This window comes from Nylanderia fulva, unplaced genomic scaffold, assembly GCF_048542155.1.
Source record: "Nylanderia fulva isolate GAGA-0341 unplaced genomic scaffold, ASM4854215v1 Scaffold9, whole genome shotgun sequence".
Classification (NCBI taxonomy): domain Eukaryota; kingdom Metazoa; phylum Arthropoda; class Insecta; order Hymenoptera; family Formicidae; genus Nylanderia; species Nylanderia fulva.
In genome coordinates this window covers 628,042-656,014 of record NW_028191026.1, presented here as the reverse complement: position 1 = coordinate 656,014, position 27,973 = coordinate 628,042, and the positions used below count along the sequence as shown (strand labels likewise).

Genomic DNA, 27,973 nt, shown 5'->3' with positions numbered 1-27,973 from the left:
CAATTATCGTGCGCCCTTTTTCTATAGAGCGATTCAAAATACACCGCGAAAGTATAGAAAAATATCTCGTTCTACGATTCACTCATTCACACAATCTGATATAAATATTTAAAAAATATTATACTTGTACACGGAGAGAATTTTCTCTTAGAATTTATTGTAATTTACAGAATTTTATTAGACTTTTCCCGATCAATATTTACCGCAACAAAAAATATTAATATGGTGTACATAGTAAAATTAATTAAACATTTTTTTATATCTTATTATAGTAGATATTAATTGTTTTATTGTGATAAATATTAATCAGAGAAACTCTGATAAAATTCTTCCATTTGAGGGTAAATTCGAAGAGAAAATTCTGTGTAAAAATCAACTTTTTTCCGTAGTGTAAATGTAGTAAATTTAAATTTAGATTAGGTCTATTTAAATCATATCACCATATGAATAATAATTTTTCATGATAACTGAAGTTTAGAAAATAAAAGTAACAAATTCACAAAGTTAAAGGAAATGATAGTTGCATTTCTATCGCTAAAGGCGAGAATGAATCAAGTATAGATCTAAACGGAAAAGCATTCTAACGTCGCTGAGCTATAATATTTAATAATTTTTATTCCTACGTAAAAAAACAATTAGAGAAGATAGAAGGGAGAAACGTTTCTAATCCGGTTTCGACAGGTGTATATGTATAATATGCACATCTGACTTTCCAACGACGTCGCAGCCAAGCGTTAATGCGTTTGTTATCACTTTCGACACACAGGCTTTTTCAAAAAATTCTCTTTCAATTTTGTAGAGGAATGTATACCGGCTAAAAAAAAATCGCGATTTTTAGAAAACGCGTATATAAGAATTTTTGTGTAAGAATTTCATGATCGATAGAAACCAGATCATCAATCTTCCGTTCGATTCTCGAGTTGAGCGACTCTTTTCGGTATCTACTTTATCGTACGACAAATGAAGTATTATCGTTTATACATATTTACCTTTATATCTACGAGGGAACCCTGTTCTCCTTTCATCTCTGCGCGCTCTTTCAAGAATAAGTCTGAAGAATGATAGAATGATGGCCGTGTAGAAAGTGCATTGAGCAAAATATTGAAAGGGACACTATATAATGTCTCTACTATTAACGTGTCCGTTTCCAGCTACCTGCCTACATAATGACCTATGCGGCCGTATTAGTGCTGTAACGGCAATCGCATTAAGTGCAGGTAAACGGAATGGACAAGTGAAAATGCGGCAGGTCAACTTCACACAATATAAAAGAATTCTAGAGTTTCCGGTCTTTGATAAAATAATATATAAATTCGTCGAGGAAAACTAACGTTAAATCGACAGCATAAAGATATATTAATGCTTTATTGCTTTTTAGAAAAATATATAAACTTTATCATTTACGAAATTCGTACTTATATATTTATAAAAAAATATACAATTTTTAATGAAACATTTCTAATGACGGATTAATAATCCGTTCATGCATTCTTGCAAAATAAGCTTTCAAGATATCTTTCCAGCGAATGGAAAAATAAATAAAATGTAATAAAAAAATAAAATACATAAAATAAATACAAAAAGGAGAAAAAATAAATATATTTGTCGGTAAAAAATGAAAACGCTCGATGAAGCGAATGATGATCAAATACGCACCACGCCCTCGTGTCGCCTTATCTTTCGTCCGGTTAGTATAGTTGATGCAGCTACCTGCCTGCGGCGACAGGTACCTAGATCTACTACCTGGGTTATAAGCGCACATTCCACAGGAAATGTCCTTAGGATCGGCCTTAGCCCGAAGTTGCCAATAAGTTTTTTGTGCGTCGCGGTTGACGAAAGATTTTTTTGCGCACGAATGACGTTGCTGCTCGGCAAATCGACCGTGTCTCTCGTCGTCGTCGTTGTTACATCGTCTTCTCACATTTTATGTACTCTCGTCCTGCGGAATGCTGCGAGAGATTAATGTGTTCGATCGTCATCAATTTTCGTTGAGTGTTATTTATCATTATACGACTCGATACATCGATGCTTCTCTCGTCTTTTATGTACAGCGCGGCGTTTCAAGATAAATGAAAAAAAAATAAAAGGATAAATGAAGTCGTTGACGAAAAGTTATCGATAAAATTATCACGAATCTTTCGACGTCAATTGAATGCATATAGTCTACCGCGTTACTGTTCACCATTGATGTTTTACGCGAGCGATTATCCTAAAACCGATAACGCGATATTCTCTGAAATCCGGTTTTCCATCTGCGATACGACGAGGCAGATTTTTTTCTGGATGCTTGAATCATGCGCTGGTGTGTTGTGTATATATACATATCCACGAGCGTTTTACATTCCTAAACGTTTCCCTCGTGCTCGACGCGACTGCAAGGTTGCTGCTTATAACGCGCTTTCCCCAACATTTAATCTCGAAATTCAACCTTTGTCCGCGTAATTTCTTCAACCCACTACTGCATATCAAATTTGAATAAAATTTCAAGTATTTTCCTACGCAGTTTTGCTTACAACGATTCATCTAATGTGGAACATTTATGATTTTGAAGAAGAAAACTTGTCAAAATTTTATAACGCGTTTTCCCCAATCTTTATCTATGTTATTTCTACATCTCACTATTGCATATCAAATTTTAATAAAATTTCACTTATTTTCCTACGCGGTTTTAACGATCCATTTAATGTGGGACATTTCTGATGATTTTGAAGAAAGAAACTTGTCAAAATTTTATAACTCGTTTTCCTAATATTTAATCTCGAAATTCAATCTTTGTCCGCGTAATTTCTTCAGCCCACTACTGCATATCAAATTTGAATAAAATTTTAATTATTTTCCTACGCAGTTTTGCATATAACGATTCATCTAATGTGGAACATTTATGATGATTTTGAAGAAGTAAGCTTCTTTGTCAAATTTTATATAACGCGTTTTCCCATATTTAATTCCCAGGTTTTATTTACATAATTTCTTTACATCGTTGTTACATATCAAATTTCAACAAAATGTCATTTATTTTAATATAAATTGTACACGATTTTGCATATACAAATAATACACATTTATGATGATTTCGAAGAGGAAAGTTTCTTCGTCAAATTTATTTTATTATGCACACATAAGATGTTATTTGTTTTTTCGCGCTCTTTTACTTTCTCGACCAGGCGAGAAGGCATTTAAATTTAAGAGTGGCATTAAGACCGAGATTCTCTCCTGAAACGTGCGCGTCCCATCCGCGAAACTCTTGCGTAGACGACGTCATTTGCATTCCTGCGTTTCGTGCAGCGCGATAGCCTCCTCGACACGCTTGAAAAGTAGTACGGTAGCCTGGTGTAGCTGGCTAGAGTCTCTCTCGGATTTTCCCTTTCAAATCCGTTATCCGCGCGTCAACGCAGATTCAACAACGCGATGGCTTAAGCAGATTCATACGTAATGAGGCGAGCGAGCTGTGGGAAGTGCGAGCGGAATTTTTCTCATTAGTATAAAATGCGTGCGTAATCTGCTACGATCGGCCGAAGCCGGGAATTATTTATTCTTGCACTGAACAAAAAAATTATTAAATTCGAAGAAATATTAATTTCAATTATTTCCTCTATCATCTATCTGAAACCTATAATATTGATTGGATTATTCTTTTAAATTAAACATTGTTTAATGGAAATAAATATTGATTAATTTAATAATTTTTTTTCAGTGCACGATTTGTTTCAGCGATCTCTCGTCAGTCTGGCAAGACTGACGAGAGAGAAAGAGAGAGAGAGAACGGTTTTATGAAACTTATGAATCATCGAGTATGCCTAGCTTTCCTATCGCGCTAAATGAAAATACGACAGCTGCATTAGAGAACAACTTTCCTCCTAGAAATATCGCAAAATCATTCGTTTAATTCTACAAGGAACGAGAGCGAGTAGCTGACGTGACTTTGTATCATGATGTTTAATTAAAGTAAAATTTGTATCGAGAAATTATACACGCTGATGAGAAGTCAGCAATTCATTATGATGTAAATTACATCTCGACGTAAGTCATTAGATTCCAGTATTTTTAGATTCTGATGGTTTTATCAGATTTCAAGCTAATTTATATTTCTTAAGTAGAAGATGAGAGAAAAGATGAGTTTTATCTGATAAAACAATGTCATTGTTGAGTTATTTGTTAATCTCCGTGCTCAGTATCGATCGTACAACGATCGAGCTATGGAATCAGCTTTATCTTAGAACATTTCTTTCAGAGCATACATTTCTCTGATCGTTCAAGGTCAACTTTCATTCCGTTTATGAGACCATAAGGTTTGCTCTTTTCAGTTGCATCTCTTTAAACTTTCTATATTTAATGCAGCGTATTTATGCATTGATGGAGAAAGAAAAAAAAGATTGCAATAAAGTATAGAAAGTTTAAAATGATGAAAATTCTATATAAATCGCTGTTTAATATTAATAGATTTTTTAAAATGAAAGACTTACTAATATTAAGATAGGCTTTTTAAGTCATGATATACAAGAGATAGCAATCATATTGTTCAAAAAGAGATTACTATTTCATATACTATTGATAATTAATTTGTCCATATTTGTATCATAACAAAAATTTAATTGGCAATTTACTTTCTCTCTGTTCTAGGATAATTTTCGAACATTTTTATACATTTAATCCTTTGGTCCAGCATCGTTCTCTTCGACTTCTTCATCTCCTCTTCACTTTTTGTCGCTTTTTCTTTCTCTCCTCTCTCTCTCTCTTTCTCTCTGCAGCTGAAATACGTATCCATTTTAATTGAAAGTGCTGAGAAAAGGAAAGGGCAAGGAAGAAGAGAATCTCATCGCGATGAGATTTTGTGCATCCACACACGTGTATATCATCCCGGTGCGACTCCCAGGCCGCGAGGACAAAGAATAGAAAGAAACGGAAAGCGGATACACCTAGGGGCCACAGCGCGCGACAAGCAGAATTCCAGCTGGTGTAAGGTGTGTCATATTCCAGTTAATGGTCTCTCTCTCGTAGAGCCTGTGGCCCCGTGCGTACCAGGTCCCCAGGTCTACATCACACATGTAAAACCACGTGTGTATACATACGCAAGACATTCATCGAGAACGACGAACGACCTCTGCTTGTAGTCTTGCCAACTAAGCGAACCGACCAGGCACAAAACCGGTGTCGAGAGCCCGATACTAAGCCCTCCTTCTCGCTCTTCTCTTCTCTTCTCTCGCTCTTTCTTCGAGACCCTTCCCTCTCCTTCCCGCCTCTTTTCTTGTATGTATGCGTTAAACATCGCCGACCCTCCTTCCAGCACCGTCCTTTTGCGTCCCTGCACAGTCCACGACCGATTCTACACCTACGACCAGTCGACCTGACGATCGAGAAAGCCGAGAACGTCGCCAGGACTCAAAAGGGACGACATTCCTCTCCGTCCGGATTTTTTTCGGGTCTACCGTCTCCGAAATACCGATCCCGCGCTCCTCCTCGAGGAAGAGGAACGGTCTCCCGTCTCTGTCCCACGGCGACAACCCGTTTCTCCAGCGGAGGATTGGCGTGAGCACACGCGAAGGCCGTGTGCACGCGCGTGCGGCACGAGAAAGAGAGAGAGAGATATGCGGCGGGAGTCGACGCGGATCACTCGAGATGCACGCGCGCATCCACGACCACGACGTGCATCCACGCCCGTGAACGTGGCGTGCGTGCCGATCCTTCCTTGAGCAGTGCCGAGCCTAAACACAGGGGACCAAACGTCAACCGAGACGCCACCGAATTCCCGTAGTCGCGAGTGACGTTTCGTTCTTCTTCGTTCACGTGGGAATAACTCTTGTACGGTCCACCGAAGAAAGGCGTCGAGCCTCTCTTCTAGTGTTACCAGAGGTTTGGAATTCCTATACTTTCATCGACTGGTTCTCCGGAGTTGCTCTACGTGTCTCTTCGAGAGCTGTCGTTTAGGAAAATTAGATCTTGAATGAAGGAATTTTGTGAGCTTTCGAAGCTGAAGAGTGTTTTATTTATTTATTTTTTTTTTTTCAGTGATGGATTAGAACGACTCGAGTTCCTTGATAAAGACGAGTCTTTTCGAGACCTGTCGTTTCTCTAAGAAAAATTAGATCGCAACTTGAATGAAGGAATTTTGTGAATCGTGAGCTTTCGAAGCTGAAGAGTTTTATTTAATTTTTTTTTCTTACAGTGGTGGATTAGATCGACCCGAGTTCCTTGATAAAGACGAGCGAGGTCGTCTCGGTGATTTAAATCCGCGATCCGGTTCTGTGATAGTTTCGTTTGGGGCGATCGTAGACGCAGGTAGCCGGGAACCTGTTTGTGCGTGTCGACGGCCTTCAGCGAGTTTTTGGAAATGCGCTTCCGGTCGTCGTCGTGGGGCGCGGTATATTTTTGTACGTGACGAACCGGGGGGTGGAAGGGGGAGAGAGAAGCGAGGAAGAGAAGAGGACGAAGAAGGAGAGACGACCGGGAGTTTCGCGGGAAACTGCCATCGTCGTGATAATTATATGGTGCTTAAAGCCGTCTCGGAATTTCTAGACGAGAGCCTCTTTCTCGTATAATGCTGTGATAATCAACTATCAAGATATTTACTTCATCATCATTTCAGTTTTGCCTCTGAGACATCGAGATCTTTCCTCTTTTTTTTTTTCTCAAGAAGATCTGTAAAAGTTTCATCGATATCACGAAGAGAGAAAAAATTCTGGAGTCATACACGATTCAACAGCTGATGCTTCGTGGATTCGATATAAATTCGATGGGATTTTTCTCTCGCTCGAGCACAAGAATCTGAAATAAAGGTAGAGAAGCGTCCCTTGAATCTCGAGAAGCCAGAAAAAGCGAGATCAAAAGTGCGAAAAGGTAAACTTGCATCATCAGAATCAAAACCAGAGAGGAGAAAAATTAGTAGTCAACGCAAAGGAACTATAAAAAATATCTATCATTGTCAACATTTGCTATCGTTTTCGTGAAGGTTTGCGATCTTTTAGCTTCTCTTCTTGTTTCTTGTAGATCTTTCGTCGAGGGTTTAAGCTTCTCCAGATTGTCGAGAGAGACCCTGGATTCTCGAGATCGAGTGTAAGCGGCAAAGATTCGCGGTGATCTCGAAATTGAGCTCTTCACGCTACATCGCGTCGGACGCGAAGGGAAAAAAAGCGCCGACGACGAAGACGACGACGAAGAGTGTATATCGAGAAGCCACGACTGCGTGACCGAGCAAGGCAAACGGGAGCGAGTCGCCGAAGAGAACGGAATGAATTAAGGAAGGAAATTCGCGACGTGATGAGAGAAACGGTTCGATATTTCTTGAGGAAAATCTTGCAGATCTGTCCTAAGAAGAAGATAGAGATATACCTTGTGCGAGAAGTATTCGGTATAAATCATAGAAAAAGGCGCGAATAAAAACCTTCTCATTATTTTCAAGCACTGTTTATTAATTGTAATTAAACTCGTTATTTGTAAATTGAATCGAGTGTTTGGGTTCGTGTGGAATTGTGCAATTTTTGTCGTCTGAAAAAGAATGCACACGTGGTGTTTCGAAAGAAATTGTGAAATATTATTAACGTATATTTATAATTGTAAAATTATTTCTTTTGAAATTAACGTTTTATGTTAGAAGTTCTCACGTGCAATGCTTTAAGAGTATTAATTTTTTTTTTCAAAAAGGAAATGGTTTAAGATTGCAAGATTATTCAGTTCACACACAATAAGAAACTTCCCGCTGGTTTGTTCTGTGAATTTCACGAATTGTGTTATTCCTCCAGGGTTCTTTTTCTTAGTATTTTATGAATTCGCTACCAATAAGAAAAAGAGAAAGAGAGGAAAGCTCGAAGTATATTCTAAAATCTCAGAGGCAAACTTTTAAAAGAAGCGGAAAACGTTCGTCTTGATAGTTGATTATCATACAGTTATTATGCAGGATATCGAGCAACAACAAGAGAAAGGCGACATACAAATCGATCTCCACAGATTCCGGAGCAGCGGTTCTTCAAGATCATACTTTCTACACGAAGAGCATTAAAAAGCCGCAGTACTTAAACATCTTTCGGAAAAGGAGAAAAAGCAACACGCCTTTCGAACAATAGATAACGCACTCGTGCATTTTCTCGGTTAACCACGAAGACCAGACTTGAGGAAAGGAGGACGACACCTTCCGTCACGTGTAAACCATCGGTCAACGGTCTCTCTTCGAGGAGAGCAATCGTCATTTACGCAAGAGATCCAATCGATTGCGCGATCTCCAATACGCATACAGGTTCGCATGAATGCGTTTGCGACACACGTCGATCCTGCCTGATTCACCCGAGAAGGCGAGTGCTCTGGGTCGGAGGAAGGGATGCGGAATCTCAGATCGCGAATCGGCGGAAGTGTGCGGCGAGGGAGCGGCCCGTGAGAGAGAGAGACCCCGTCCTCTCTTGGACGCGCGCGAGAGGATAAGGGAAGATACGTCACCCTCTCTACGGTCTTCGCAGGATGGACAGGAGCGATAACAATGTCGTCGGCGGGATCGGCGGCGGAAGTAGCAACGGAGGAGGTGGAGGAGGAGGAGGAAGTGGCGGAGGAGGCAGCTGTCACGTGGGAAACTCCGGATCCCCGCCGAACTCCATCTCGTCGACCCACGGCACCGTTCACAATTCCACCGGCGGGTTCGACGGCCAGGTAGAGATCCTCGGGACTGATACGAATATTCCAAATCGAATATATATAGTACATCGCTTAAGTAAAGCTTTAAATGCGGGATTTCGTTCGATTTTTATCAATCTAAATTAATCCTGTTATAATTTTTCACCTCTTTGTAAGCGTATGTTGAGGTATCCGAGGGGTTAATCATAAAAAATATCAATAGTTTATCATTGCACATATTACGTTTGTTTTCTATTATCGCGTTGCGATAATACTACCTGACACAGAGAAGTAAGAGGATAGGGGGAGAATGTTTGTTGAGATGTAGCTGTTGCTGTTATTCCTACTCATCTATTCAAGACAGGATGTAATACCTGATCGAATCACGGGATCAGAAATGGTTTCGCTACGCTAGGGCGATAACTCCGCCATTTGATACGGGGGTATTGGATTATCTGTCGATCAGCGCTTTCTCACATCGAAGGGGGATCTCGTAACACACAACACACGTGCTCTCGAAGTGAGATTCCATCCGGCTAAATTCATCGTGACGAATTGCTTGAAATTCGCGCGATTTTAATGATGCTAGATTCATTATTCCTGCCTCTCACCCTCAAAAATCCAATTAATCGCGTCGGACGCGAGTGAATGTAACCCCGTGATGATTATCATTAATTCAGTTGACGCATATTTTGACGAAAACACGCCACGGGAGAATTGGGGGGAAATTCACGAGGCTCACCGTGAAATGCGGAATATAATTACTTCATTGTATTACGCTTCCACGTGTGTAGGAAATGAATTATGAGTTTTAATTAAGCTATACCAGTCTCCTAATTGCCGGTTAAGCGTTGTGTCATTATATCCGCGCATGCAAATTAAATCTGTTAATCTATTTTTATTGAGAAATACGATATTTGCATTTATTGAAAATAAAAGTTAACTTAATTAATTTTATTAAATTTATTTTAGTACCGTTTTAATAATTAATTAAGATGATTGTCGATATAATATAATTGAGAAAAAATTAAATCATATTTATAATTTTATATATCTGTAACATTTATCAATTTTGAACTTTGTCCGTGTTTAATACGCTATTTAATAAGCAAAATTAAAGAGACTTTTGGCATAAAATAGAATCTCCAATTATCGCTACTTACGATAATGTATATTCAAGATATACCTACTTTTAAGTCATTTTTTGCGCAAGATATTTGTCGCTAGACATGATAATATGTGCGTGTAAACTCTTCATATTTGCATAATATTATCTTATTTAAATATGCGATAGATAACTGTGCTTATATATATTTGTACTTGGCATCGTTGAAGGATGATGTAAGAAGATGATGTAAAATGTGTCGATGATATGATATTTTTATAATGAATTAATGATAAAAGAAGAGTGATTGTACCTATCCGATACATTTAACGTTATATATAATAGAATAGAAATAATCTAGAATCTAGATATAACGGAAAGTTTTTGATTAAGTATATAAAATTATATTGTAATATATTATATAATGAAATTTTTTCTCCCACGTGTTCGATAAAATTGTTGCATTTTTAAACATTGTCATAATTTTTTCGCTTTGAATTTTAGACTGGAGACAGAGGATGGGAAATTCATCACGTTACCGTCACCAGAGTTCCCGGTTATGGCTTTGGTATAGCTGTGTCAGGAGGTCGCGACAATCCTCATTTTACTAATGGTGATCCAGCGATCGCAATCTCCGATGTGCTCAAAGCCGGTCCAGCTGAAGGAAAATTACAGTAAGTTTGTTACGTACAAGTAAAATTAATTATTATTTAATGCCCAATATTTGATAGAAGCACATACACATATTTCTACTCTTTTATAATATAATAAAAACATGTATTTTTCTTATATTATGATGAATTTTTATTTTTGACAAAGTATTATCATCACATAGTAAATTAAAAGGAATACATTCGCAATTTTTGTATTATATTTTTTTATAATCTCAATTTTTTAATTTTAAGCTGTTATCTTAGTTTGATGTAATGAGTAAAATTATTATTTGATTGACACATACAGAGTTAACGACCGTATCATCTCCGCTAATGGGGTATCATTGGAAGGCGCCGATTATGGGGCTGCCGTGCGGGTCCTGCGGGATTCCGGTTCTACCGTTTTGTTGGTTGTTAAACGAAGAGCTTCTTCAAATTCACCCGCTTGTTTAGGCAGCGTTGGACCTCAGAGTCATCGACTTACGCTCACACGAAACAATAAAAAGGATGGTATGTATAATTAGAACACCGCATAATAGTCGCCAAAAGCTCGAACAATGCCCGATTTAAACTGCCGACATCTAACTTTAGAGAGAAGGAGAAAACACAATTAAATTGATTAAATTTATTCTTAGAATTTAATTTTTTAAATTTAATATAACAAAAAATTTATTCTTTAATCTAATTTTTTTATATTCTGATTTTTTTATCTCTTCTCTTTCATTTTTATTTATTTCTACCATAAAGCAAGATATATGCGACAATGATTACCTCGATTTCTAGACTTTGGCATCGTGCTGGGATGTCGATTGTACGTAAAGGAGGTTACGCGAGAAAATATCGGAGTGAAAACCGGGGACGTGTTAACCCGAATAGGCAGCGTTGCCGCCGATAATATGAGTCTGAAGGAAGCTAGAAAGCTGATGGACCAGTGCAAAGACAGGCTTTCAATTGTAATTACGCGAGACAGCTCGTGTTGCCACGTACAGCAGCAAGGTAAAGGAGATAGCGGTGAATATCTATCGGGTGCGAGTTACAGTAGTCAGAACTTGTACGTTCCACCACCTACGAGGCAACCCTTGGATGACAAGAGTAATCTCGTGCCGAGGGGTCGTTCTCGGGGTCCGCTGATGGACGTGTCTCTGAGTCAACTGGATCTACCGGCTACACCCACCGTGGATCCACCTAGACCACCTCCGCCCAGAGCGGAAGGTACGTGTGTTTTGCGCGATACAAATCATTTTTCATTCAGTTTATTGTATTGTCAAGTAGTGAAAGTTATAATAAATGAAATTGTAAATATGTGTGTATATTTCATTTACACACATAGTTCATTGTTTCTATGTCAGTTAAATTATGAGTTAATTTTTCTTTATCGAGAATTTCGTTGAGTTGTTTTCTTGAAAATTTTTTTATAGTTTTCATCTATTAGTATTTCATCTTTTTATTTTTATTAAGGTTTCATTAACATGTTGTTTTCTTTGATAGATTATTATAGTACGCGCAGACAACTGTATGATGAAGATTCGGTTTCACCACGAACGAAGCAGCCTATGTAAGTTGATAAAGTATAATTAATTTTTTTTTTAGTCGATCAGTACTATTTTGTATGTAACATTTTTTTTAATATTTACAGGCCGGATCCCCGGTTTATTACTTTCCAAAAGGAAGGATCTGTAGGGGTGAGATTAAGTGGTGGCAATGAAACTGGGGTCTTTGTAACTGCAGTTCAACCAGCAAGTCCTGCGTCTCTTCAGGGTCTTCAACCAGGAGATAAAATTTTAAAGGTCAGTGTTATTCAGTTTACATCAAGTATGCGTCAAAATTTATTTTACACATTTAGACAAATTAGATTGCAAAAGCAAAATACTATCAATAATAGATCTAACAATATATTTGGTTTTATCTCAATTTAAAGATTTATTTTAATTTGGAATAGTAATCTGAATTTTAAATATATTTTATTAAAGTAAAATGCATACACAAGGAGCATATAATTAAAATAATAGTTTGCTCAAAACTATTAAAAGTTGTAAAGATTCTAGAAAATAGATGTGATATGCGATTATATACATATGTCGAATATTCCTTCAGATTTATTATTATATTTAAAATATTATATTTGAACTGTTCTTCGTTGTGTTGAAAATATAATATTTTACTATTGTGATGTGATATACAATATATATATATAAAATTATTTCCGCAGATAAATGATATGGATATGAAAGGAGTGACGAGAGAGGAGGCTGTGCTGTTTCTTCTTAGCTTGCAAGAGCAGATCGATCTTATCGTGCAACATCGACGTCAAGAGTACGATCAGATCATTGCATCTGGCAGAGGTGACTCCTTCCATATAAAGTAAGTAATACTTATACTTTATATGATAAATTAGTCATTAATATTCAAATAATTATTCCAACGATTAAAAGAGCATTTTATAATTAATTCCAATTAGCGTTAACTTTTACTGGCTCGTGAAAGACGATTACGGTTAATGTATATTTTTGTGTAGGACCCATTTTCATTATGAACAGCCGCAAAAAGGTGAAATGAGTTTCCGTAGCGGAGATGTCTTCCACGTAGTGGATACCCTTCATAACGGTGTCGTAGGATCCTGGCAGGTTTTTCGAATTGGACGAAACAACCAGGAGGTACAGAAGGGTATTATACCCAACAAAGCTCGAGCTGAAGAGCTCGCAACCGCGCAATTTAACGCGACGAAGAAGGAGATGAGTGCCAACGAAAGCAGAGGTAGCTTCTTTAGAAGAAGAAGAAATAGCCATAGACGTTCGAAGTCCTTAGGAAGGGTACGAATGCAATTTTCTTGCCTTATAATTGATTTTACATAATATTATATACTTTATTTTTCAATGTTACTATATCTTTTGATATTATAAATATTCGAACTAATTTTTGTACATTAATAAGTAGATTGAATTAAATTTTCATATTTCTTTCATATGTATTTTAGGATCATTGGGACGATGTAGTGTTCTCCGATAGCGTCAGCAAGTTTCCAGCTTACGAGCGCGTAATCTTACGACATCCCGGATTTATCAGGCCCGTTGTTCTCTTTGGGCCTGTAGCTGATCTCGCTAGGGAAAAACTTCTCAAGGATTTCCCCGATAAGTTCACCTCCCCACGTGAGTAGATATATCTATCTGTTCATTATTTACATCTTTATCTTTGTTATGTAAAATTCACTTTGTCGAAGCAAACTACTAATGATTGGATATTGAATGTTGTAGAAATGGAAAGCCAGATGGAAGATGGTACAGGAAAGAATAAAACGTCTGGCATCATTCGCCTAAGCGCTATCAGAGAAGTAATGGAGAGAAGCAAACATGCATTATTGGACATTACTCCAAATGCCGTGGATCGCTTAAATTACGCCCAGTTTTATCCGATTGTTATCTTCCTGAAAGCTGAGACGAAACAAGTTATCAAAGAGATGAGAGCTGGCATACCAAAGTAAGAGCGATGTAGCAAGATAATACTATAATTTTATCTTTAGCTGTATTCTACACGCGACGTATAATTACAGATCGGCGCATAAAAGCAGTAAGAAGCTTTTGGAACAATGTCAGAAGCTCGATAAAATCTGGGGACACGTATTTAGTGCGGTGATTACACTCAATGCGCCGGAAGCTTGGTATCGGAAGCTCAGAGAGCTCATCGATCGCCAGCAGCAAGGCTTGCTATGGATGAGCCAAACCAAGGTAGGCAATTTTACATACTGAATCTTTTCAGAATGCGCGTATATTTTACTTCGTTTTATTCTCCAAATATCTCAGACCATTAAAATTGAAACATGTCTAAAATTGGAACATAAGACGTCTTTAAGATGCTTTTTAGATACCATATCATATCTTAAAGACTTCTTAAAGATGTTTTATGTCTAATTTTAGACATGCTGTTTGGGATAATAAAAAGTCGAGAAGAAAGTCTTCACCTAAAAGAAATACATATATCGGGATGGTTTTTGACTTTTTCTTCCTTCTATTTTTCACACCTTTCTCACGAATATCACAAGTTCTCTTTGTCGCTCGTATATACACTAAATTGTACGGCGATTCTGTTCGTTATAGTCGATATATAATCAATACACGGTGTGGGACTTGTCGCATCCGTCTGTACACGCTCATACTCCACCTCCCGCTATTCCACCTCCTCCATTTTCCAACAATAATGTATATTATGACGAGAATAAGAATCACGACGTGCTCTTGTCACATCATCAATCCTCAATTTTACCGACATCTGTGGAAAAACTTCCACCACTTCCGCCTTTCAACTCAAATGTCATCCGTGAGCAATTTTTCGGCTATATATAAGTTCTTGCTTTTAATCCTTTAACTACGAAATGTAGAAGAATATTTAATTGATCTATAATATTTTTCTACCATGACAACATTATTGCGTATACAAGAATTACATTAATCGAACGCAAACATATTCGGCTGCTGCATGCAAATTGCAGACGAATAATATGTAAAGTAGTTAAAGGATTAATTCATATTGCATGCTCGGTACATGCTTTTCTTTAGCTTGCATGATTTTATTTATCTCTCTATGATCTATTTTTTCTCCTCAAAATTATCAACTTTGTGAAATTACAGCTTTAATGATTAATGCATGAAAAAAATAGAATGTTTTTGTAGTTTAATTATAATAAAAAAGAAAAGGAAAAACTCGGATGTTTTATCATTCTGCCACGTTGTAAATAGCACTAGCAAAAAGGCTTTGAAAAATTATGGTGCAAATACAAGTTTTTCCTTTTCCAGTTTGTTACAATTAAAATTTTACAATATTAAAAAGAATTTTTTACAGTCTATATAAAAAAATACTTTTAAAAAATTTGTAATTCTCTTAAAAAAAATTGCTTGGGCGAATTTCACATGACATTAATTTTTAATGTGTTTTATACGTTTTTTAAATGCTGATACTAACATTTATTCCTACATTTTGCTTCTTCGTAAATCATTTATTAATATATATTCTTTTAATAAGTATATCATTTTTAAATAGTTAAAAATATAATAATTCATTCATTACATTTTATTGATCATAAACATGTTTTATCTTAATACATATATACACATATCGCGCAAATAACACAAATACATTGTGCCATGATTAATTCATATACTTATATATCGTTTGCGTAACGTTGTGTCCTGTCATCTCTGTGGTCTGCGATCGTAGCCGGAAGAAGCCCTCTCGGATGACTTCCTATTCCCGATGACTTCTCGCCTCTCCTACGCTTCCTCCCCGGAGAGCGATTTGGAATTGAGTCCGGCACCTGCTATTCCCGGCACTTTGGGTCCACCGTCGCGGTTAAAGAGCAGTTCTGACCCCAGTATTGCTACTCAGGATGACACCACTGCGCCGCCACCGTACTCAACAAATTATCAGGTAATTTAGACGTTTAGATACAAAGAAAGCAATTTATGCAACTTGAAATTAATTTACAGATAAGAATTTATAATATGTGTCTCATCAAATAAGCTCTCTCTTGTTTTAATTTTCTTTAAACTAGAACTATAAAAATATCAGTGCAAACTTAAAGTATCTTTTTCAATTTTTCAAATGTATGAATTAGTTTTCAGTAGATTGATTAAAATTATTGCGTATAATTAATTGATATGTTTGTCCGTAGCAATCATTTGAGCAGCAAAAGAGAAGATCTCAAGGGATAGGAGACAGCAAGTACGGTTTCTCCTTGTCCGGTCAAATGAGTAATCAATCTGGCTCGCCGGAATATCTGGGTAGTTCCTTCGAACCTAGATCTCATCACAGCCCTCCGGATCTACCGCCGCGAGTTGATCGAAACGTAAAGCCGATTAATCAAACGCCACGGGGAACGATAGGACGATCTGCCCAGGAGCGTCTAGGAGTAAACAAAATTGATTCGGTCCTGGATATGGGAAATTATATTAATGCGACTCCTCATAAAGCAAATGCCACGTCATCTCTTGAACGGGCGCAACCGAAGGCGGTAAGCATCGATCTCTCCTTTTTGCTAAACAATACATTTTAATAATTGTGTGATTAGAAAATGTAAATATAAAAAATAAAATTTTTAAAGAAAATCAAGAGATATACACATTAATGTTTTTAGTAAAACATGCAGATATTTATAATGTAATTTTCAAAAATGATACAAAGTTTGTTTGCATGTATAGGGAAGTTACGACAGCATGTCCTCGTACGATTCATACAACAATACCAATGGAAATGCGAATTATGGGGCGGTGAATTTAAACACATCGACAGGTCGTTTAGGCCCGAATGTACCCGATGATCTCAAGAGTAGCAACATGTCGGTGAGAGGGCACGATCAATATAGATTCACTAGATCTCAGGTTCAACCCGTTTCTACGCACGACGCTCAAACGCGAACCGATTATGCTAAATATAGGTATGTATAAAAATGGATTGAAAAATACTGGTTTATAAATTGCTAATTACGTAAAGCTAAAATAGAAAATTCTATATTTATATTACTTTTTATGTATTATAGCCGATCCACGGATTACAAATCGATACCAATGCCGCAAAATAAACCGGGAGGCACCTACAAGCCAGTTCCGCCTCCGAAGCCAAAAAATTATAGACCACCTCAAGCATCGCTTGGACAAACAACGGAGAACAATGGAAATGATGGAAATAATTCGTATCAGCACTCAAAGAGTTATTCCATTGCCACGTCGCATGTACATAATGGGGTAATTATATTATAAATGCAGATAACTCTACAAAGAATATTTCTTTCCCATGCGTACGCGCTCCGGATGTATGTAACCATCATTATGCGTCTTTATCTTCATTCAGGTAGAAAGTAATGTTCAACGTAACAGCGGCCAATATTACTACAACATTCCGCCGCCCGGCCGTTACAATGAAGGTAATCTCGTGAATTCGCACCACAATCTAAGTCATCTCGCGACACCGACGCACAGCCACAGCCTTAGCCACAGTCACGCGCACTCTCACTCCAGTCCACCTGTGACTACCGCGCATTCTCACAGCAACAGTGCCGGTCAAATCAGTCTCGGACTGACGCACAACCGGAACAGCACGAATCACAATGGATACATGCATGGTAATAATCCCCATGCTCCCGCGGGCTCGGCTTATCCATCTGCCAATGCTGGTCACAACAGAGAACCCAGCGCTCTAGATCTGGCTGGTAGCCGAGAGCAGAGAGGAAGCGCTTTCGAACTCTACCGAAAACCGGTTCATCACTATAACATGAGGTGAGTGGTAAGAAATCTTTCCGATACGGAGTAATGATTATATTTTTTTGAAAATTTGAAAAGTTTAATCTTGTCAACCTTAACTGCACAGACATTTCTGGACACTAATATTTTTAAAAGTGCATTATAAATTATTTGTAATTTTTAGAGGAAAATTGATCAAAAAGTTTTCTTATTAATTAAAAATGTTGTATACACAATATAAATATATTTTTTCTTTATATTTGTGCAATTTTTTCGAATATGGAAATTATTTTTTTCTGTTTCGACACACGTAAGCTTATAAAAATATTATTGTATGTTGCAGTTAATGTGTACTTCGATGCAAGACTTATTATATAATATTAGGATGAATTAATAAATTTCTATCGGAATGCAGAAAAATTGTGCAATGTCATAGACATAGACAAAAACAAAGTTACATTTAAGGTGATATGCCTTTAAAAAAAAACCCATTTTTCCAGTTACATATGTAAGAATCTTAAGATGTTAATAGCATCAATAGATATCTTAACTTTACGAAAAAATAATGCTTATGGTAGATATTTTACACATACACAAAGAACAAATTTTAACTGTATTATAAGATTTTATAGATTTTTTTATTTAGAACAAATAATGATAAAGATTGTTGTTATCGATATATACATAAGAAATTTTTCAATAACTTTTTAACATAACTCGCGCATGTATTTAATAAGAATAATTATAGAAAGATTCTTAATGAGAGAGAGAGAGCAATTTTTTATAAGTGCAATGTAATATAACAATACTCACGCTTTTTTATACACGAAATAAAATCTGTACAGTCATATTATAGTCATATATTTTTCCGCTTTTATATTAAAAATATGATAAACGTCACACTGGCAAGAAAGTAATTTTTACAGTTTTATCAAAGTCACATTACGTGGAACATTAACCATTGCAATAATTTAACAATTTAGGATTTTAACTTTTATTTTTAAAGCAAACAAGTAGTATTTCAAATTCGTCATATAACAATGCATTTATATTATTGTATTCTTTACATATGTGATAACGATCGATACACGAAACTCTTTATTGTTATTTATACGAGTGTACCTAGTTTCAAATTTTTTGATGGAATATTTTTTTTGAAAATTGAATAAGAAACTTAATGAGAAAAATGTAGAGATACATATAATTTATACATAAGAAGATGAATAACATAATTGGAAGATCATAGAGAAACAGAGGATTTTTTTAATTTCATAAGAAAAATGCAAATAAAAAATAAGTGTAAAAAGTACAATTTTTACAAATTCTCTATAAATAAATAGAAATTGTAAAAAAATGAATTTTGCTATATACTCTTATACAAAATACATATAAAAGAAAAACATATTGTCCCTCTGAAAAAAACTTAAAGATTATAATTGTTGCTCTGAAGAACTCGGGAAGAATGTCTTTCTTTTTCAATGAAGTACGCTCACACACATAATTATTTATTATAAATCATATTGCATGTCATTATATTAGTAAACCAAATGGCCTTATTAGACTTTTTAGATATCCTTAAAATTAAGTTGAATTTTTATAAGGAGTCTGTATTAATATAGTTAGATTTTATAATTATTAGATACATAAGTAGTCTCTGCCATTATATACCAATCTTGTATGACAAGTTAATGCGTAAACAGATTATATTACTGTTAACGAGGTACAACAGCATAATATGTTACAACTAGTATATTAAACGAAATTACGTATATGTATGTTAAGTATTAAGTCGAATTAGTAAATAGTAAAATTGATTATTTTAATGGCCATAAGTATTAAATTTTAATATTGATATACAGCAATTGACATACGATTTATATCTCTGGAGTTACGGACTACTGTAAGTTTTTATACATTTGTGTGAAGACGAATGTATATATATGATATTCATGACAATTTAAGAACGACAAAACTTGGAATTCGAATAAAAATACCTAGTATCAGAAATTATTCTATACAGGAACAAATCAAACATCTTTATGCAATTGTGAAAGACAATGTATGTTTAATTTCTAAATAATTAATTAATTAATGTTTTTAAAGCTCATTAGTTAATTTATTTATGTTATCTTTTATTTCCCATTTATATAATAATCTTCTTTTTTAAATCACAGTTTAATGTGCTGAAGAGATTGCAGTCTGCAATTATGCAAAATGAAAAGTGACGTAAAAGGAGTGACGTAAAAAATATGAAGGAATGAAAAATATAGAAGAGATAAAATTGAAAGAAACGACAATTACAGGTTTGCTTTAAAGAATTTATAATACTTTTGTTATATAATACATAGACATAAAGAGATTACATTTTTATTTCTTGATGTAATAAAATAAAAATTAAGAAAATTAGGTAATCAAAATATTAGCTTTAACAAAATATTCTATTATTTCATTCTAAATTAAACTGTTTAAAAAATATCACGATAAATCTGCTTAAAGAGTTTTTATACATATATAATTGACTATTTAACTGGCTAGTCTTGTAGATATAACAACATCCCAGTGTACATATATCGTAGATTTGTTGATAAATAGTAATGTGTGAAGAGGATTTCGTGTAATATATATTCTATAAAACTCGAGGAAGATAAAATCATTATTACATTGAAAAATGCAATAATTCAAGTACTGAATAGTACATAGCACTATTGGAAATTTATATAATTCCAAATTACAACTGTTTGCTTAAATTGGCTCGATCTTTCAACAAATTTGTCAAACGCAAAGTATAAATTTACGCATTGATTCCGTTGTATTTGATTTTAATGCACTTTACGGGAACAAAGATGTGATTATATATATTTCATTCAACTATGAATCCGTTATAATTTCCGACCTGCGAGAATTACGGCAATTGATACACATTCTCTTACTTTCTCTTACATATAAGCGAGATCGCGAGATTCCATCTAACAATGATATTTTCTTATAGCGTTACGGGCATTTTCAAGCCAAAATACTACATCTACAGCAATTATTGTCAATTTCCCAGAGCATTTAAATGGCACGGATCGGCAAGATATGACGATTTCACTTCAATCCCAGCAGCCATTCGGCTACACCGAGATAATAGACGGTTTGCGCTATTCCAAACAACGGCGCTATGACGATCATTCGGCAAGCACCGCCTTTGAAGAACGCTGTCGGTCCCTCGTTTTTAAATGTCTTCCTACGAGTCAAGAGTATAATTATTACAAGATGGAAATTTAGCCATGATTAATAATCTCAAAGATAAGTTTGTCGACGAGTAAACATTTGACTTCAGTTATACTCACGTTATACAATCTAATACTCCGTTGTACGTTGGTTCACCAGGTGCTTTTTTGATAACTTGCAATCTAGTTTTGATTACGTCAAATGGATTCACCATTAATGCGGCCGTTGAACCAGCAGCGCATCCGGCAAGGAATGAACACCAGAATACAGCTAATGAGAGAAGAGTATTGATTGTTTAATTTCTCTTATTTAGAACTGATGGCGTATCTTATTAGCATAAGAACGCTTACATGAACCGTCTTCTCGTTTCGGACCGAGATCGTTCAACCTGGCGAATAGAGGAAAGTAAATAACGGAAAACGTAACATCTCTGAGTGCCGTGGCGCCGGTTCCCTGATACAGCCCAAGTATACCTCGTTTCTTAAGTAGATTCACCGTCAATGACCAAGCAGATATCTTCGGTACTGTTTTACCCGCTGCAACAATAGAAAAAAGGCTACAATTTCCATTATAAAGGTATAATAGTCTTGAAATTCAAGCACATTTTTTACTTTAGACCTTGCATATGTCGAAGACATTTGTTAGTGAGATTATCTCATTTTCTATATTTATTATTACCATTATTTTTTTTTTATATATGTGGATTGTGGAAAATCAAATTAGCTACACCTCTAATTTGATTTTCTGACTATCTTACAACGTGCGTTGCATCTAGACCGAGGTATCACATTCAATAATTTTCAATCCTACAGTATACAGTCGACATGGCAATATTTATCGGTATTTTAAAATAAATTAAGAACAGACAATTCTTGTTATATATGAAGTCGTAAGAAAATAAGAAAGATAATAATGATGATTGCAATGAAAGAATTTTTATATGTAGTCTCGCTTTATTCGACAAGCCGCGCGTATTCGCGAGAAACAAAACCCTCTGAAATATATCGTATCACCTTCTTTAGCTGCCATGGCGACTCTGCCAGCGTCTTGCATTTGTATTTTGAGCAGTTCCATCGGAGTGGTAACGATTATTTGGCATGCTCCTGCCAAGCCGCCGGCGAGCATTTCACGTTCTATTGGCAATTTTTGTCTGGACAACAAAGATTAACAGAGTGCTGGGATCACGGAAAAGTTGAGGAAAATCCCAGTATACGAGATTATGGCTGGACTGGCATGCACAATCGATCAATTTTCGAAAAACCGAAAATGTTATTAAATCTTGAGAAATTGTTCTTATTTTACACTTGATTAATTCAACTTTATTATAATTTATTTTATCAATTAAATGCATTGTGATTATTCGCAGAATCGATTGTTTGAAAATTGATTTTGACATCTTGTGAGCACAATTTAATTCATTCAGAAAATGATCTACATGTTACTGAATATCATCTTGAAAAAATGTTTTAAATACTCACTGATTGCAAGACTGCAAATTGGAATAATCTGTGTTTTATGCAATACATGCAATACATATAGAAAAATAGAATACAGTGCTCTCACACAAAGTAACTTTCTACGTTGACAATTTTAATTTTCGGTTTTTCAAATTTCTTAAAATTTTCAAGTGCAATGTAGTTCTTTATTTTTTTTTCGATAATACGAAATTAATTATTAGTTCCCGTTTAAATCATTATGAAAGAGTGCCAGTCCTAATACAAGGGAGATTATTCAAACATTATGCGACAAGCAATATCTCAAGCATCTAATAAATCGCAGAGCATCAAGAACACATTGACAACAAATGTAAATGAAGCAAACTTAATGATTCGCAATTTACTAGTAATTTGAATTGCACGACGTACATCAAAATTAATTACGTATGTAAAAAAACATTTTTAGGCGAGAGACCCAAAAATGATAATTGGATACATTGTGATGCAACTTATAAAATTGTAAATTAAAATTTAAAAAATGATAATTAAATTCCTATATGAAATATAATTAAATTTGTACAAATTTGGATGTATCGTCAATTCTTAAACTGATCTAAAAAATATTTTATAAGAAAGAAAAAGAAGAAGCAAAAATTACCCTGCTCTCGTCGATTACTTGTGACTCGGTTAGCTACTTATGGTTGTTCGCACCATTTGCCAAGTGCTTTCAAACTGGTCTAGTTATATTCAAACTGGTAGCTTCAGTTGTCTAAAAGTATAGAATGAGATATACTTCAATATGCTTTATAATGGCATAAGATTTTGGCATAATAGCGCGAGAGCCCAACAACTTTATTTTTTAGCTTTTCTAGAAACGTGCTTTGCCTAATTTAAGATCAAAATTAAACAGCAATATTTTTTAAACAATGCAAACGACAATATATATCTCTAGAAACTTATGAAAGGATAAATGAATTCCAAGAGAATTGACAAGGAAGAATTAATTGTAAGCAATTAATAAAACAAATCACTGTAGTTATTAGAAATAGCAAAGATAAGAATGACAAAAAATATGATGCTCTGCTGATTAAACTACGAACTGCAATACATTAGTTTTGGAGCTTTTCAATTATAAATATATTTTTACTATTGCATTACTTGAATTACTAAACAATTTAAGTAAGTAATTAAAATATCCGATGTTTTCAATTATGTTCTTTTTGAGAAATAAAGAAAAATCATAATACATTATTATATAGATTTAGATCTTCTTGACAAAAAAATTAGTAAGTCGTAATATATACTTTTAGTTTCTAACAGAAATTTTCTTATCTATGTACTACTTCCTATTATGCACACCACTTAATTTAATTAATATTCTTTGGCTTCTTGCACTCTGGGATTATTAGCAATGCAATTTATAATTATTGACTTTACGTGGATATCTATATGTGTTATTCGTTCATTAGAAATAGAAATGTGTGTGTGCACAAAAAAATAATGAAAATGTTAATTATAAAATTTACAATAGTTTTAATACAAAATTTATATTTACTTTAGATTAATTTGGTACAAATGATGATTTATGAAATGTTAAAGTTTATAAAATGAATGAAAGCATCATATGTTATATCATATATTTTTATAAAAATTCAATTATTAATTTTTAATAATAAATTTTAATGATTTTAATAAATAACTCATTGAAAAGCCCATTTCATAATCTTGATGTTATTAAGTTTAATAGTTTATATTATCACCTAAAATACATATTTCATGTTGATTTACTTACTAAAACTTTGAATAATCTCCTTTAAAACATGGAAATATTAAATGCATTAAATTTATTAAAGAGGAAAAGATATTGGCAGACACTTTTTTACAATAGAATCGCAACAGAAAGGATAATAATTGAGTGGCAAACAACATACAAGAAAAGTGAGAAGTAATAAATTATCTAAAGAAAAAAATATATAATTAGTAGACATTACGCACGCTACTAAGTAAGAACATTAAAATCAAATGTATAAAATCTGAGAAAGGACATAGTTAATACTAATTAATCATTATATATTAATGATAAAAATTATGAAAAATATGTTTTTCTTTTAATTTATAATTGAACAGTCCTTTTAAGTTAATTTAGGATGTTTAATTATAAATTTGTATGTAAGGAGCCCATTTCTCTCTTTATAACTATTTAAAAATATTTAAAAATATAAACAAAATATGTTCTTCTATGCCAAGCTTTCACAGATTAGTTTTCGCTCCGGTTAATGATACATACATATAAAGGATGCAAGCTGATACTTCTCTAATAACATGAAAAATAAGTGCTCTAATAATGTAAAAAATATTGTGCAACATACCCGGGTCCGGGGGAAAGATAATGTCTAAATGTATCATTGGCAGTAAGTTTGATGGCTTTCTCTGGTGTAATCAACAATATATTTACAGCAGATCCTTTATACATTCCAAAATATCCTTCTGCTTTATAAGTCTTTTTAAAACAATCAAACCTAAAAGTCAAATTATTTACATTCGGTTAAATTATCTTAACTACATTAAAGTAAATAACAGATTATACAAATTAATATTACGAAGTCTTTTTCTTTTTCTTATATAATTAATTGGCACATTTTCGCTTTGAGAGATTTGTGATGTACATAATATCGATATCCTATTAATTTTTAAATAAAGATACTTGCATTGATTTATACATCCGTTCTCCCTGTGGGCCGATAACTTGATTTTGTAATCTCGTTTTAACCAAATCAAGCGGGAACACCACGGAAACTCCAATAATTCCAGCAATTCCGCCATTTATGATTTTTGGTACAAGCCTAAAAATGAGAACAGATTCTTATTAGATGAATATATTTTGTTACATTGAATCACTATGTTTATTATTTTTTCGTTCTATGAGAGAAAGAGAAAAATATTATATAAGAGGAAAATTTTATACAAGAATACCACATACTTAAATTGTTCCGTAGATTGTGGACTATTCTGTGCCATTATTATTGTGGATTAAGGTCCCGTACTTGTTGAAGAAAATATGAAAAAGAAAAAAGGCATTAAAATAGTTTGCAACATGTATATTCCTGTCTTAAAATAATAAGAATTATTTTTGTTCAACAGGTATCAATATATGCAAAAATTTCAGATTTGTTGGAAATATTCTCTTGAGGAAATATTCGTCTTGAAATATACACAACTGAGAGTAATTTGCTGTTTATTACAAATGTGCTAACTGTGATACTGCCAGGAAGTGCTAAACAGTAGTCAAAATATTGTGCCAAAACCTGAAGGCCATTTCATAAAACACTTTATACATATATACATGCATCTTGCAATGTGCATCTTGTCAATCAAATTGTACTTGACAAAAAAAAAATAATGCAACATATACTGTAAGTACTGTCAATTTTTAATTGATAAAAAGTACATAATGCAATTTACATTATATGAGTAAAAATTCAAGATATTATTTTATATGTAAAATTAAATTATAAAATTATTTTTATGAATATATAAAGTACATAATGCAACTTACATTATATGAGTAAAAATTCAAGATATTATTTTATATGTAAAATTAAATTATAAAATTATTTTTATGAATATATATGTATTTTATGCATCTTCTCATCTCGTGATAACAAAACTAGATATTTTTAAAAATCTTTTTTTTAATCTTGGCATAGGAGAGCCTATATATAATAAGGTTGTGATCAATATATGTATTTATACATTTTCCCCCTTGATTCACAAAAAATTGCTCCACTTTACCTCATGCAAATAAATAAAAATCAACATGCGCGCGTGTATTTAATTTTTATTTTTATTTCTTTTATAATGCTAAAATATAGTAGTGTGATAAATAATAAATGTTGCTGATATTTTCAATCGAAAAATTGATAAATCGGTTAATGAATTTAGCGACAAAAAAAAAGAAATATTGAATATAATTCTTTTAATAGTACAAAAGCTAATCATGTTATATTAAAGAGAAATGAAGAACTGCTTCAAAACGTTTCCTAGTGGTCTAAAAGTCACGGTTCCGGAACTATCTATTCGATTTATGTGGTATATATCTTGATGCATTCGTATCACCTTGAGGAGCCATTTCCTCCCTCAAGGTTACGATGTCAATTGATTCGATTGCGTGCGCGATGACGAGTTCAGTTGTTACGTTACAACGAGCATTGACATCCTATAATAGGGTAATCATAGTGACAGTCGTTTGAATAGAATTCTATCTTCTTATCGAAGACACATATTCGAGCATCCAGACATTTATGAGCTGACAGACAAATCGCTTATCTCCTAACTACATCATGCAACTTGATTTTGCTCTATCTCTGTTTCTCCCAATCTATTGTATAATGTTTCACAGATGAGATATCTAGTCGATATTGCATTTATATTGGATTTTATATTTTATCAATATTATCTACAAATAGTTATCTTATCTGTCCCAGCAGTTTGTACAATGTAGATAAAAATTGATAATTCTTGAAAATATATATATTAATTTATTTAATATTCACTTACATAAATGTCAAGAAATAATTGTCATGGAATAGCTTTAAGATAAAAGTAGCTTTTAAGTAATAAAATTAACATGACTTGGTACTAAATATTTAAAAACAAGTTGAAATTATCTTTATCGAAGACAGTCATATCTATTTGAATAAATACTGCATAACTGAACTATGACCTATTGCAGTGATATAGCTATATATAGCATTACATTATACTTCTTGATTATTGTGGATTTAATAATTGAAATAATATTTATTTATATTTAATAATATATATTAAATATGAATATCAAAGAGAGAAAATAAATATTTATATTAATTTGCAACGAGTCGACACATATGATTGATATTTTCTTTTAATTTTTGTTTTACTGGATGCATTTAATACAGATAAATTATGTTAATTAAAAGATTGATTCACGATCTCAGAGTTTTACATATTAATTAAAAAATGTTTCTTAATTAAAACGTCTTCGATTTCCGTCCGTTTTCATTCATAAATAATGTGACTAAATTTAGAGAATAAATAATCTTTACAGTTTACGACGTTTACATTTTATCTAGAAGAAACTATGGACTATGCTCTCCGAATTAACCGTGATCAGCTGATCCGAGTTGATCTGTCATTTATCACGATGGAAGGATCGCGTTCTCACGCGGGCAGCGAAATTTCTGCCAAAAATCCGAATAAATGACGCATCTGTCAGGTAATATGATACTAATTTATATGACCTCAGTATTATGTCAACTCTATTATTATTATTCCGACAATAAACGAGCGCGAGCGCGTTCGAAAGAATTAAATATTTTTGCGGTTATACAAGAAATACAACAGACAAAAGATTCGCGTTGATGCGGAATTATTAGAATGAATAATGCGGTATACCTACATATAACTTTGACGTGATCGGTCTCACACTCACCTAGTGTCAAGGAAATCCGACGTACACTGAAGTGGTCGTCCCGACTTCAATGTCCCACGGATGTGCCTCGGACGAGATGGAGAAAAAACTCAATCGACTATAAACTACTGGAATATATTTCTATATCGCCGATTCTGCCAGCAGCATCAGCTGCTGGTGGTCTATCAGTAATTTTATGACAGGAGCTCTCCGATTATATATCAGACTTGTTTTTCCACACGTTACGACACGCAAACTCCGCACATGTACTCGCAATGCTGCCACCTACGAAAATC

At 34.1% G+C, this 27,973-nt stretch overlaps 2 protein-coding genes across 15 annotated transcripts in view; one reads left to right on the top strand and one right to left on the bottom strand.

The window, feature by feature from the left end:
- Positions 1-27,973, top strand: part of pyd (zonula occludens-like protein polychaetoid) — a 29,439-nt gene that overhangs the window by 1,234 nt on the left and 232 nt on the right. For 4 of the 13 annotated variants that reach the window (XR_014926411.1, XR_014926412.1, XR_014926410.1 and 1 more), the window contains 19 exons: positions 10,205-10,374; positions 10,661-10,863; positions 11,137-11,565; positions 11,842-11,908; positions 11,990-12,140; positions 12,563-12,714; positions 12,869-13,163; positions 13,328-13,499; positions 13,605-13,827; positions 13,901-14,075; positions 15,562-15,771; positions 16,016-16,354; positions 16,542-16,777; positions 16,880-17,084; positions 17,191-17,615; positions 19,754-19,882; positions 20,569-21,368; positions 25,370-25,641; positions 27,315-27,482. Coding sequence is in view for 2 of the 13 variants with exons in the window: in XM_085489784.1 (XP_085345910.1) it covers positions 8,446-8,631; positions 10,205-10,374; positions 10,661-10,863; positions 11,137-11,565; positions 11,842-11,908; positions 11,990-12,140; positions 12,563-12,714; positions 12,869-13,163; positions 13,328-13,499; positions 13,605-13,827; positions 13,901-14,075; positions 15,562-15,771; positions 16,016-16,354; positions 16,542-16,777; positions 16,880-17,084; positions 17,191-17,619 (3,642 nt within the window). In the remaining 11 variants the exon portion in view is untranslated. The other 9 variants (XR_014926418.1, XR_014926417.1, XR_014926419.1 and 6 more) reach the window with 9 other exon arrangements.
- Positions 19,884-27,964, bottom strand: LOC114946663 (mitochondrial glutamate carrier 1). 2 transcript variants are annotated; one of them, XM_029323291.2, is made up of 8 exons: positions 27,666-27,964; positions 25,209-25,271; positions 24,937-25,071; positions 24,598-24,747; positions 21,806-21,942; positions 21,143-21,328; positions 20,912-21,062; positions 19,884-20,805 (listed from the first exon to the last, which is right to left on the bottom strand). In XM_029323291.2, the coding sequence occupies exons 2-8, from the start codon at positions 25,244-25,246 to the stop codon at positions 20,667-20,669; spliced, it is 936 nt and encodes a 311-aa protein (XP_029179124.1). In that variant the 5' UTR covers positions 25,247-25,271; positions 27,666-27,964; the 3' UTR covers positions 19,884-20,666. The 2 variants fall into 2 exon arrangements, with proteins under 2 accessions (XP_029179124.1, XP_029179123.1); XM_029323290.2 differs by having other exon boundaries at positions 27,699-27,964.

Excerpts from the sequence above, each read along its gene's own strand:
- LOC114946663 (XM_029323291.2), bottom strand. The coding sequence starts at position 25,246 with ATGGCACAGAATAGTCCACAATCTACGGAACAATTTAA. Across the intron at positions 25,072-25,208 it reads CAATCTACGGAACAATTTAA|GCTTGTACCAAAAATCATAA; the intron begins GTATGTGGTATT and ends TCTCATTTTTAG. Across the intron at positions 21,943-24,597 it reads TATCTTTCCCCCGGACCCGG|ACAAAAATTGCCAATAGAAC; the intron begins GTATGTTGCACA and ends TTTGTTGTCCAG.